Source organism: Salmo salar, chromosome ssa06 (assembly GCF_905237065.1).
Source record: "Salmo salar chromosome ssa06, Ssal_v3.1, whole genome shotgun sequence".
In the NCBI taxonomy this organism is placed as follows: domain Eukaryota; kingdom Metazoa; phylum Chordata; class Actinopteri; order Salmoniformes; family Salmonidae; genus Salmo; species Salmo salar.
Window position 1 is genome coordinate 85,522,301 of NC_059447.1, and position 13,452 is coordinate 85,535,752.

The following is a 13,452-nucleotide window of genomic DNA, read 5'->3' on the forward strand; positions in this document are numbered from 1 at the left end:
TCTCTCTCTCTCTCTCTCTCTCTCTCTCCCTCTCCTCTCCCCCTTCTCTCTCCCTCTCTCTCCTTCTCTCTCACCCCCTCTCTCTCTCTCTCTCTCACCCCCCCTCTCCCCCTCTCTCAACCCCCTCTCTTTGTCTCTCTCTCCCCCCTCCCTCCCTCTCTCTCTCTCTCTCTCTCTCTCTCTCTCTCTCTATGTCTCTCTCTCTCTATGTCTCTCTCTCTCTCTATCCACACACCTCTCTTTGGATATATTCTTGTTCTCTCTCTTCCACCTGGTCTTGAAGTCGGTACAGAACTCAAACCACAGCATAAAGAAGTGACCTGTCGCCACTTCAGTCTCTCCTGTCTTGGGCTTCAACCCTAAGAACGTCACCAGCTCGTGGAAGCTGAGGAATGGAGATAAGGGAAGATGGTGTTAGAACTTCAGGTCCAGTGAATCTCTTGTATAAAGTCATTTAATTACTGTAGAGAGCAGTATCACCTTGTGGAACTCTTCAATGAAACCTACAATGTTATACATACTACAAAGAAGGGAAGTAGAAAGAGAGAGGTGTGTTTTCAAACCTTTTTTGTGCAAACATCAACTGGGCATGCACTTCATCTTGTTCATTACTCGCTGCAAATGAAATATACACAATTGTATAACATTTAAATGAACATAAATCTTCTTTCCTCAAAGTGTATTGTACAGTACATATACCAGCATGCAAAGACAAGCACTGAGAACCTGTTGTGCTGTACAATGGTCTTGTCAAATGGAGTCATACAACCATTTTATTTATAAAAACACAAATGTTATCCCACAAAGGGGCCGCTCTTGGTGCCACTTTCCAATATGGTTATGTCTTGATCACGCACGCACGCACGCACGGGCACACACACGCACACACACTCTCTGTCTGTACAATTTCTCCCACCAAACGTTCCTCCTGTTTGTCTCTCTCCAGAGTCCCAGTACTCAATGCCAAATCTGCCTGATCCCTATCTGTATGTCTAGCCTCTGAACCCCACCGTAAGCTGTCTATCTCCCCCTCAGACCCTTATCTAGCCCCTAAAAAAGATGGAAGAGATATTCGCCATGGCAACAGGATGTACGCGTCCTTATCTGAGAGAGAGAAACAATTGAATAATTATGTCAGGAGCAATGTGAGGAGGGAGAGGGAAAGAGAGAGGGAGGGAGGGAGGGAGGGAGGGAGGGAGAATTAGAGAAGGAGGGAGAACGAGAGGGAGGGAGGGAGGGAGACAGAGAGAGAGAGACAGAGTGAAAGAGAGAGAGAGGGAGGGAGGGAGGAAGGGAGGGAGGGAGAATTCGAGAAGGAGGGAGAATGAGAGAGAGAGAGAGAGAGAGAGGTGTGAGAGAGAGAGAGAAAGGGAGGGAGACAGACAGAGAGAGCGAGAGAGAGATAGAGAGAAAGAGAGAGAGAGAGAGAAAGGGAGGGAGGGAGACAGAGAGAGAGAGATAGAGAGAGAAAGGGAGAGAGGGAGACAGACAGAGAGAGAGAGAGAGATGAGGGAGGGAGAGAGAGAGAGCGATAGAGAGAGAGAGGAATAGATGGGTAAGGAAAACATATATACTCATAGTGAACACTGGGAGGCATGTTGAGATCAAAGGTTGGAACCGCTTCAGGGAACAGAAACAAAAACCTAAAAAGAACGAAAGGATTTAAGGAACAGAACCCAAACTGAAAACTAAAGAGATGTATACTGTTCTGGAACAGAAGCGTTATTTTAAAAGCATAGGAACCAGTTAATAACGTTATTTTATGTTCCGGGCATTTTTTTCAGTCCCACAAAAAAACGCAACAAAGTGCCAATGCAAAGCACTCACTCTGACTCAAACTTATTCCAGCATCTGCCTGCCTGCTGGAGGTCTTTGCCAGTGGGTGTGTAGGCTACCTGCCCCTCCTCTCTGAAGCGTGGGCTACTGTAGCCCCTCCCCCTCTGAAGCATAGGCTACTGTAGCCTCTCCCCCTCTGAAGCATAGGCTACTGTAGCCTCTCCCCCTCTGAAGCATAGGCTACTGTAGCTCCTCCCCTCTAAAGTATAGGCTACAGTAGCCCCTCCCCCTCTGAAGCATAGGTTACTGTAGCCCCTCCCCCTCTGAAGCATAGATTAGGGGAGTCTACTGATGACGTTACATAGGTTACTGTATTCTACTGATGATGTTACATAGGTTACTGTATTCTACTGATGATGTTACATAGGTTACTGTATTCTACTGATGATGTTACATAGGTTACTGTAGCCTACTGATGACGTTACATAGGTTACTGTATTCTACTGATGATGTTACATAGGTTACTGTAGTCTACTGATGACGTTACATAGGTTACTGTAATCTACTGATGACGTTACATAGGTTACTGTAGTCTACTGATGACGTTACATAGGTTACTGTAATCTACTGATGACGTTACATAGGTTACTGTAGTCTACTGATGATGTTACATAGGTTACTGTAGTCTACTGATGACGTTACATAGGTTACTGTAGTCTACTGATGACGTTACATAGGTTACTGTAATCTACTGATGACGTTACAAGTGTAATTCAGAAATTAGGGAGCGATGTTTAGTTAGAGAATCGATTTACTTTTTCAATGCTAGTTAAGGACACTATAGTTATTACGTTTTATTAACTGCAAAAAGGGAAGACGGTTTTTTTATTATCTTGCTGCTCTGCACACACAAGCTTGTTTGCTCTGGTCCAACGTTAAACCAACTTAGAACTTCAAAGACATTCAAAGTTCCTCCATAGAAGCTGGTACTCTGTGGGTATAATTCAGTGGGCCCAATTCAGATGACGCATGTCACAACAAGACATCGAGAGCTTCAAGGCAAGTTTCCTCCATCCTCTCCCACTCTCTCCATCAACATTTCAGTTGCATCTCACAGCCTACACTGTGACTGGAAGCAGAGTGTGTGTTTGTCTTTCATTATGATTAAACCATGCTGTTATGACAAAATACAATTTGCTTTAAACAACTTTCCTATACAGATTACAATCACTTCCCCGCTCCACAGCAAGCTGCTCTATCCACACTGATTGGTGAAGTGATTTAATGTTATATTTCAGAGGATTAAAAAAGAACAGAAAGGGACGATAGAAACCCTTACTATTAGTTGTTGTTTGAACCGGTTCAGAACTTTATTTTGCTGGTCGGAACAGCGGAACAGAAGAAAAACAATAATGGTTCTGTTCAATAGGACTGGAACATCATTTTGGTTCCAACCCCTGGAACATCATTTTGGTTCCAACCCCTGGAACATCATTTTGGTTCCAACCCCTGGAACATCATTTTGATTCCAACCCCTGGAACATCATTTTGTTTCCAAACCCCTGGAACATCATTTTGGTTCCAACCCCTGGAAAATCATTTTGATTCCAACCCCTGGAACATCATTTTGGTTCCAACCCCTGGAACATCATTGTCACGTCCTGGCCAGTATAAGGGTTAATTGTCATTGTAGTTTGGTCAGGACGTGGCAGAGGGTATTTGTTTTATGTGGTTCGGGGTGGTGTTTTGGAAAAAAGGGCGTTTGATTTAGTATTTCCGGGTTTTTGGTTTATGGTCTATGTTTATGTATTTCTATGTGGAGTCTAGTGAGTGTGTTTCTATGGTTGATTAATTGGGGTTGGGACTCTCAATTGAAGGCAGGTGTTTTCTCTTTGCCTTTGATTGAGAGTCCCATATATTAGGGTGTGTTTGTGTTTGTCATTTGTGGGAGATTGTTCTTTGTCTAGCATGTATGAGCCTGAGAAGACTGTCAGTATATCGTGAGTTTGTTTTGTTGTTTTTTGGTAATCATTCTGAGTTAATAAATGTTCAAAATGAACAAAACCAGTCCTGCTGCATATTGGTCCTCCTTTTCCGACGATGATTTCGCCATATCGTCTGACGACGACGAAATCCCTGACAGAATCTCCCACCAAACCAGGACCAAGCAGCAGAGGAAGGAGCAGAGGGATTTTGAATTGGACAAACGGGAGAGATGGACATGGGAGCAAGTTATGGCCGGAGAGGGCCCATGGAGAATGGCTGGTAAGGACCGGGAACATTTCCGAGGATCACGACTGGCGTTGAAGCATGAGAGGCACCCCCAATAATTTTTTTGGGGGGGGCACACGGGTAGTTTGGCTAGGCCAAGGAAGAGCCAGAAGCCAGCTACCCGTGGTTATATGGAGGAGCGTATGAGGTGGAGGGCGCCATGTTTCGCTGAAGAGCGCACTATCTCACCCATACGCACGCACAGTCCGGTGCGCGTTATTCCAGCCCCTCGCAGGTGCCGTGCTAGAGTGGGCATCCAGCCTGGTAGGAGGATGCCTGCGCAGCGCATCTGGTCGCCGGTACGCCTCCTAGGACCAGGCTACCCAACTCCCGCTCTACGCACGGCAACCATCAGGCCCCTGCACAGCCCAGTCCGCCCTGTACGAGCACCCCGCTTGTACAGGGCTACTAGTTCCATCCAGCCAGGACGGGTTGTGCAGGAGGTAAGATCAAGACCGCCTGTGCGCCTCCATAGCCCGGTGTTTCCAGTTCCTGTCTCTCGTGCGGACCCGGAAGTGAGTCAGCCCAGTCCGACTCGTCCTGTTCCCGCTCCCCGCACTAGCCTGGAGGTGCGTGTTCCCAGTCTGGTACGTCCAGTACCAGCACCACGCACCAGGCTTCAAGTGCGTCATCCCAGTCCGACGTCGCTAGAGCTGCCCGTCAGTCAAGAGTCGCCAGAGCCGCCCGTCAGTCAGGAGTCGCCAGAGCCGCCCGTCAGTCAGGAGTCGCCAGAGCCGCCCGCCAGTCAGGAGCCGCCAGAGCCGCCCGCCAGTCAGGAGCCGCCAGAGCCGCCTGCCAGTCAGGAGCCGCCAGAGCCGCCCGCCAGTCAGGAGCCGCCAGAGCCGCCCGCCAGTCAGGAGCCGCCAGAGCCGCCCGCCAGTCAGGAGCCGCCAGAGCCGCTCGCCAGTCAGGAGCCGCCAGAGCGGCCCGACTGCCCGGAGATGCCAGAGTGGCCAGACTGCCCGGAGATGCCAGAGCGGCCAGACTGCCCGGAGCTGCCAGAGCGGCCAGACTGCCCGGAGCTGCCAGAGCGGCCAGACTGCCCGGAGCTGCCAGACGGCCCCATCGGCCAGGATCAGCCAGAATGGCCCATCGGCCCAGAGTCTGCCGATTACGAAGAACCAAGGGAGTCGAGCAGCAACCCTGAACTGAGTAAGCCTGACAATCCAGAACTTAACCTCTATGGGCTAGGTGGGACGCAAGCGTCCCACCCGTGGTGCACTCCATCAACAGCAGGTGCATTTCAAGAGCGGCAAATTTGAATCCAAATAAATGTCAAAATTCACATTTTTCAAACATACAACTATTTTACACCCTTTGAAAGATAAACATCTCCTTAATCTAACCACGTTTTACGATTTCAAAAAGGTTTTACGGCGAAAGCATAAATTTAGAGTATGTTAGGACAGTACATTTACAAGAGTTGTGTGTAATGTTTTGTCAATTCAAAGACAGGGTCACCAAAACCATAAAACCAGCTAAAATGATGCACTAACCTTTTACAATCTCCATCAGATGACACTCCTAGGACATTATGTTAGACAATGCATGCATTTTTAGTTCTATCAAGTTCATATTTATATCCAAAAACAGCGTTTTACTATGGCATTGATGTTGAGGAAATCGTTTCCCTCCAATAACCGGCAGTCAAGTCAGCATCACAAATTAAATAATTAAAATTAGAAAACATTGGTAAAATATTATATTGTCATTTAAAGAATTATAGATTTACATCTCTTGAACGCAATCAACTTGCCAGATTTAAAAATAACCTTACTGGGAAATCACACTTTGCAATAATCTGAGCACTGCGCCCAGAAAAATACGCGTTGCGATACAGACTAGCCGTCATGTTCCGGAGATCTAAAATCGAAAATACTATGTAAATAATCCATTACCTTTGATTCTCTTCATCAGATGTCACTTCCAGGTATCACAGGTCCATAACGAATGTAGTTTTGTTCAAAAAAGCTCATAATTTATGTCCAAAAATCTCCGTCTTGTTAGCACATGATCTAAGCCCGCCGGACTTCACTTCATGAACGAGGGGAAAAAATATATTTACGTTCGTTCAAACATGTCAAACGTTGTATAGCATAAATCATTAGGGCCTTTTTTAACCAGAACATGAATAATATTCAAGGTGGACGAATGCATTCTCTTTTATAACGTATTGGAACGAGGGTACCCAACATGAACTCGCGCGCCAGGTGTCTAATGGGCCATCACCGTTCCATGGCTCTTGTTCGGTCAGATCTCCCTCCAGAAGACTCAAAACACTTTGTAAAGGCTGGTGACATCTAGTGGAAGCAATAGGAAGTGCCAAAATATTCCTCAGCCCCTGTGTTTTTCAATGGCATAGGTTTAAAGGTAATACAACACATCAGGTATCCACTTCCTGTCAGAAAATGTCTCAGGGCTTTGCCTGCCAAATGAGTTCTGTTATACTCACAGACACCATTCAAACAGTTTTAGAAACTTTAGAGTGTTTTCTATCCATATATAATAAGTATATGCATATTCTAGTTACTGGGTAGGATTAGTAACCAGATTAAATCGGGTACATTTTTTTATCCAGCCGTGCAAATACTGCCCCCTAGCCCTAACAGGTTAAAATGATTAACGGTTCAATTAATGAGTCTGTATACAGGGTGGAGAGGAGGAGGTCTGCCCAGGATCCAGAGCAAGGGGAGTCTGCCTACGGTCCAAGGCTGATCGGGGTCGGCACTCTGGAGGACAATAGGCCGGAGCCTGAACCACCACCTGCATAGGTGGGTTGGGGGGGGGTGTAGCACAAGTGCCGTCGGTGACGGCAGCCACCCTCCCTTCCCTCCCTTTAGTTTAGGGGTATTTTTGTTGTTGTTTGGGGTTCTTGTTTTTCTTGAGGTGCTTCCGGGGTTATCACCTTTGGGGGGGGGTACTGTCACGTCCTGGCCAGTATAAGGGTTAATTGTCATTGTAGTTTGGTCAGGACGTGGCAGAGGGTATTTGTTTTATGTGGTTCGGGGTGGTGTTTTGGAAAAAAGGGCGTTTGATTTAGTATTTCCGGGTTTTTGGTTTATGGTCTATGTTTATGTATTTCTATGTGGAGTCTAGTGAGTGTGTTTCTATGGTTGATTAATTGGGGTTGGGACTCTCAATTGAAGGCAGGTGTTTTCTCTTTGCCTTTGATTGAGAGTCCCATATATTAGGGTGTGTTTGTGTTTGTCATTTGTGGGAGATTGTTCTTTGTCTAGCATGTATGAGCCTGAGAAGACTGTCAGTATATCGTGAGTTTGTTTTGTTGTTTTTTGGTAATCATTCTGAGTTAATAAATGTTCAAAATGAACAAAACCAGTCCTGCTGCATATTGGTCCTCCTTTTCCGACGATGATTTCGCCATATCGTCTGACGACGACGAAATCCCTGACAATCATTTTGGTTTCAACCCCTGGAACATCATTTTGGTTCCAACCCCTGGAACATCATTTTGGTTCCAACCCCTGGAACATCATTTTGGTTCCAACCCCTGGAACATCATTTTGGTTCCAACCCCTGGAACATCATTTTGGTTTCAACCCCTGGAACATCATTTTGGTTCCAACTCCTGGAACATCATTTTGGTTCCAACCCCTGGAACATCATTTTGGTTCCAACCCCTGGAACATCATTTTGGTTCCAACCCCTGGAACATCATTTTGGTTTCAACCCCTGGAACATCATTTTGGTTCCAACCCCTGGAACATCATTTTGATTCCAACCCCCTGGTTGAGATGTTGGCTTTTTAGGAGCACCTTCTACATGAAGGGATACTGTTTAGAAATAACACCAATGGAAGTTTAAGTATATAAGAAGATGACTGACCAAACTATTGTGGAAAATTGGTTGGTGGTGTCACTATACTACTAACTACTGTTGTTGTGTTACTATACTACTAACTACTGTTGTTGTGTTACTATACTACTAACTACTGTTGTTGTGTTACTATACTACTAACTACTGTTGTTGTGTTACTATATTACTAACTACTGTTGTTGTGTTACTATATTACTAACTACTGTTGTTGTGTTACTATACTACTAACTACTGTTGTTGTGTTACTATACTACTAACTACTGTTGTTGTGTTACTATACTACTAACTACTGTTGTGTTACTATATTACTAACTACTGTAGTTGTGTAACTATACTACTAACTACTGTTGTTGTGTCACTATACTACGAACTACTGTTGTTGTGTTACTATACTACTAACTACTGTTGTTGTGTTACTATACTACTAACTACTGTTGTTATGTCACTATACTACTAACTACTGTTGTTGTGTTACTATATTACTAACTACTGTTGTTGTGTTACTATATTACTAACTACTGTTGTTATGTCACTATACTACTGTTGTTGTGTTACTATACTACTAACTACTGTTGTTGTGTTACTATATTACTAACTACTGTTGTTGTGTTACTATATTACTAACTACTGTTGTTGTGTTACTATACTACTAACTACTGTTGTTGTGTCACTATATTACTAACTACTGTTGTTGTGTTACTATACTACTAACTACTGTTGTTATGTCACTATATTACTAACTACTGTTGTTGTGTCACTATACTACTAACTACTGTTGTTGTGTCACTATACTACTAACTACTGTTGTGTTACTATACTACTAACTACTGTTGTGTTACTATACTACTAACTACTGTTGTTGTGTTACTATACTACTAACTACTGTTGTTGTGTTACTATACTACTAACTACTGTTGTTGTGTTACTATACTACTAACTACTGTTGTTGTGCTACTATATTACAAACTGCTGGGGACTACAGTAGTCCTCCTTATTTCCCAGTGCTATAGGCTACTCACCAATCAGAACAAACGACTCCATTTTGTCCTTAAATGGCTGGAGATGTTCTTCAGATGAGCTGGAACACACCTTCTGAACTCCTTTCTCACACACTGGGAAAACAGGGGAAAAAAACACTGGTTCTTTTTCAATGAGACAACATTAACGCCCCACCAAGTTGAAAAGTGTGACAGCATGTTATCGTATTCATGTGACTGGGTGGGTGGAATGGTGTTACTCTGTGTTAGTGTCCGGGAGACTCCCTCAGGCTGTGTAACTCTCTGTCTCTGTAGTTAGTGATACTCCTCACAGCAGAAACCTCAGCGCCAGTGTTCTGTTCTCACCAGGCCCCGTTAATTCACACAGGCAGCTACAAAGCTGGTTTCCAGTCAAAGCTGGTTTCCCCACAGCAGCCATTCACAAACCCTGTTTATAGTTAAGCTAAGGACCGTCTTTGACCAACACAGAACAAAAGCTTTTCCTCTCTTCCGTCTCCTCTCTTTACCACTTCAACTGTTCTCTACTGTCGTTAAGTGTGCCCATATGATTCTATTACCCAGCCAGCCCCAGCTGTGGCAGTGCTGAGGACAATGCACCTCACTCTCTCTCTATTCCTTTGTACGTGTGTGTGTGTGTGTGTGTGTGTGTGTGTGTGTGTGTGTGTGTGTGTGTGTGTGTGTGTGTGTGTGTGTGTGTGTGTGTGTGTGTGTGTGTGTGTGTGTGTGTGTGTGTGTGTGTGTGTGTGTGTGTGTGTGTGTGTGTGCGCGTGTGTGTGTACGTCTGTGTGTGTGTCCAGAGACTTGGTGGAGTGTCTCTGATTCAGAGTCTCTGTGGAAGTGCCCTGGCGCCTTTCAGATACAGCTATAATCCTGCCCATCAGATCTGTCTCCGTGTCTTTGTGAGCCTGTACTGTACCGTTGCCAGCGATCAGAGTGGAGGGCGACCATCACTGTCCTTATGTAATCTGAGGGGGTACGTCTTATCAACCCAAACGCACCGCCCTATAAACACAAGCACGCACCCCCCCACACACACACACACCCACACACGCACACACACACCCACATACACACTCATACACACACACCCACATACACACCCATATACACACACACACACACACACACACACACACACACACACACACACACACACACACACACACACACACACACAACACACACACACACACACACACACACACACACACACACACACACACACACACACACACACACACACACACACACACACACACACACACACACACACACACACACTCATACACACACACACACGCACTCATATACACACACAACATAGACGTACGTATACTACAATCTGTGGCCCCCCAGATGTGTGTTGCAGATGCCCTTCTCTCTACCTCTCAACACGACCAGGTCTTATCACTGAGAGTCCCAACCACCATCTCTCCCTCTAACTCAGGAGCCTTTTGTCCTGCTGTTTCAACCTCCCTCATGCCTGGGTTGAACCAAGCCTTTGTTTTGATCTGTTCCCTTTTTAGATTGTGTGTGTGTGTGTGTGTGTGTGTGTGTGTGTGTGTGTGTGTGTGTGTGTGTGTGTGTGTGTGTGTGTGTGTGTACTTAGCTATTCTCTGCTCTCCTGTTGAAACATCAGTTTATCCCCACTGGGAAATATGAACTGTCAGCTGTAGTAATTGAATGAATCACTTTGCGGTGGTCTGTGCCTGTGCACAATACATTTACAATATATTGTTTCCTGAAAGAGTTTCCATTGAGTGTGATAACGACCACACTGTAATCTCTAGGTTCTAGAATGAAAGCTGTTCCTTTGTCAGGAAGGAAATCACATCTATTTGTGGAAGCACTGATTGGTCACACAGGTCAAGAGCTGCCCAATCACAGATGAGATATAACCTACATGAACAAACAAAAACACAACTCAAGAAGTGCGTTTGAGTTTGCTGTGAAGTGCATCAGCTGCTCAGTACTTCAACAGGACAGTAGTTCAACTCTATCTCAAAACACACCTGTTTCTCCAAAAGTAGACCTCTGTTTACCTGAGACTGAATGACCCTCTTCCTGTCTGAAAGGACCAAACACCGATCCAACACAAAATGCAAAAAAGAGAAAGTCTCGCTAGTCGCCACACAATGCAGATACCCGCCTCCACAGTTTACACAAATCCTGAATGAAAACAGTATTCTTTGTAATCTTATCTGGGTGATGATGATGGAGCGTGGCGCGGGGGCGGGTTGTAACCGTGGCTCCCAGCAGGCTGTATTATGACTGGGCCTGAAGACTGGCTCCTCCAGCTCCTGTGATACCCTGATTGGACGGTGAGCCAGAGGGAACAAACAGAGCAGCAGTAGGAGTGGAGCCACAGAGAGGGAGAGATAGAGAGACAGAGAGAGAAATGGTGGGGAGAGAGAGAGACAGAGAGACAGAGAGAGAAAGGGTGGGGAGAGAGAGAGAGAGATAGAGAGAGAGACAGAGAGAGCGAAAGAGAGAGAGACAGAGAGAGAGAGAGAGAGAGACAGAGAGAGAAAGAGAGAGAGACAGAGAAAAAGGGGGGAGAGAGAGAGAGACAGAGAGAGAGAGGGTGGGGAGAGAGAGAGGGAGACGAGAGAGAGAGAGAGAGAGAGGGTGGAGAGAGAGAGAGAGACAGAGAGAGAGAGCAAGAGAGAGAGAGACAGAAAGAGAGAGAGAAAGAGAGAGACAGAAAGAGAGAAAGAGAGAGACAGAAAGAGAGAGAACGATCGGCTGCCACCATCTGGGGTGCATCTATGTGCATCGATGCATCTAAACCAGGGTTTCTTAAACTATGAGTCGGGACCCAAAGGGGGGCCCTGGGCATGTTAGAGGTGAGTGGCGAGTTATGAGACTACATCTATAATCACACACTATTTCTTCTTAATTTGGGTCAACGGAGGACAATTTGGGTCACGGGAAGACGGTCAATTTCTCATTTGGGTCTGGAGCTGAAATGGTTTAAGAACACCAGATTTAAACAGTTGTTATCGAAGGCGAAACCACAGTGATAACCTTTGACTCTGGCACAGCAGGTGAAGCAGAGACTCCTTCTGTCAGTCAGTCGGCCTGCATGTCTCTGCCTGCATGTCTCTGCCTGCATGTCTCTGCCTGCATGTCTCTGCCTGCATGTCTCTGCCTGCATGTCTCTGCCTGCATGTCTCTGCCTGCATGTCTCTGCCTGCATGTCTCTGCCTGCATGTCTCTGCCTGCCTGCCTATCTGTCTGTGTTGCTGATGTCACAGTGTTGTGACTAGGCATGAATGACCTCTGACCTGTCAGGTCTCGTCTCAGCTGTCTCAGGTCCTTGGTGATGTCTTCAAACTTGACCTGGGCAGCCAGGAACACATCCTGAGGCTCAGGGAGAGGGAAGACACTTCTCTCTGTTCCAGCGTTCTGGAGGGAAACAATAACAGCAACATCAGAGTGACAACAACAACATGACATTTGTTCTACACAGAAACAATGAAAAAAACAACTCCAGAATGACTAAAAACTCAAACACCCATAGACTAACTTCCAGTAAAATACATTTCAATAAAGTGATGAAGAAATGTTTGACATTACCTCGTCCAGGTTGCGGAGATAGTACGATGTCACATAGTCAACCAAACTGATACGATTGTCCTTCAAAAAACAGAAGAGAACAGAGAAGACAAAAGATCCACACTAACCACAAAGGAACCCAACACAAAACAATACATCTGTTCTTTATTCTGCTTTAAAATACTGTGAGCTGTAGGCCTTTACTAGGTCATATTACACACTCATCTAACTGTACTTCATCCTGTAACATAGCCCTTACCCTGCTCTTGACGTCCTTTAGTTTGGGCAGGATCTCCAGTCCAAAGCCGTCAGCCTGTCCTCTGGTCCTGTTGCCCCCGTTCATATGGTTCCCCAGGGCTAGAATCAGACCCATCACTTCCCTCACACTGGAGGTGTCCATCAGATCCTGGAGACAGAAATGCACTATCTACTGTTAACTAAACATAGTGTTCACTGTACTTCAGACTACTGAGACAAGTTACATTTACATTAATGTGATGGTGCGGCCGGTGACACTTTGCTTCTTGAAAGTCCAATATCTTGAAAACTTGATTGCTGACATGCAAAACATTTTAGGAATGTATCAACAGTGGACTAATGAAACAAATACCAACAGATAGTTTTGGAGGGGAGTTTCTCTATAAGACTCTTTATTTAGTCTGCAAAATGTGTTCTACAAGTAAAACACGTTTCCTGTGGTTTCTATGTTACCATCTAGTATGAACTAACATGAAGAGAGAGTTCCAACCTTGCAGACGCGAGAGACAATGTCCAACTTGTGCTGAATGGAGGCGATGGCGTCTATGAAGACAGACTGGAAGATGATACATGAAGCCCTGTCTGGGAAGTCTGGTATCTGAGATAACTCAAACAGGAACCTAGAGACAACACAGGTGACAGGAAGAGTGACATGTTGGATGTTACTTTGATGTTACTACCGTCTTTGTAAGATGGCGCCTTAGAGGCGTTGGCACCTTGAGGTGGAGCTAATCACGTATTCCCCAGCTACCGCTCT

General features: G+C 45.4%; 1 protein-coding gene across 1 annotated transcript in view; it reads right to left on the reverse strand.

Annotated features, from left to right (window-relative positions):
- Positions 1 to 13,452, reverse strand: part of LOC106608256 (formin) — a 47,485-nt gene that overhangs the window by 4,023 nt on the left and 30,010 nt on the right. Inside the window, exons 9-15 of the mRNA XM_014206108.2 lie at positions 13,186 to 13,315; positions 12,697 to 12,843; positions 12,459 to 12,518; positions 12,167 to 12,287; positions 8,901 to 8,993; positions 564 to 615; positions 236 to 385 (exon numbers count right to left, since the gene is read on the reverse strand). Of these exons, the coding sequence (XP_014061583.2) occupies positions 236 to 385; positions 564 to 615; positions 8,901 to 8,993; positions 12,167 to 12,287; positions 12,459 to 12,518; positions 12,697 to 12,843; positions 13,186 to 13,315 (753 nt within the window). The remainder of the gene's footprint in view (positions 1 to 235; positions 386 to 563; positions 616 to 8,900; positions 8,994 to 12,166; positions 12,288 to 12,458; positions 12,519 to 12,696; positions 12,844 to 13,185; positions 13,316 to 13,452) is intronic.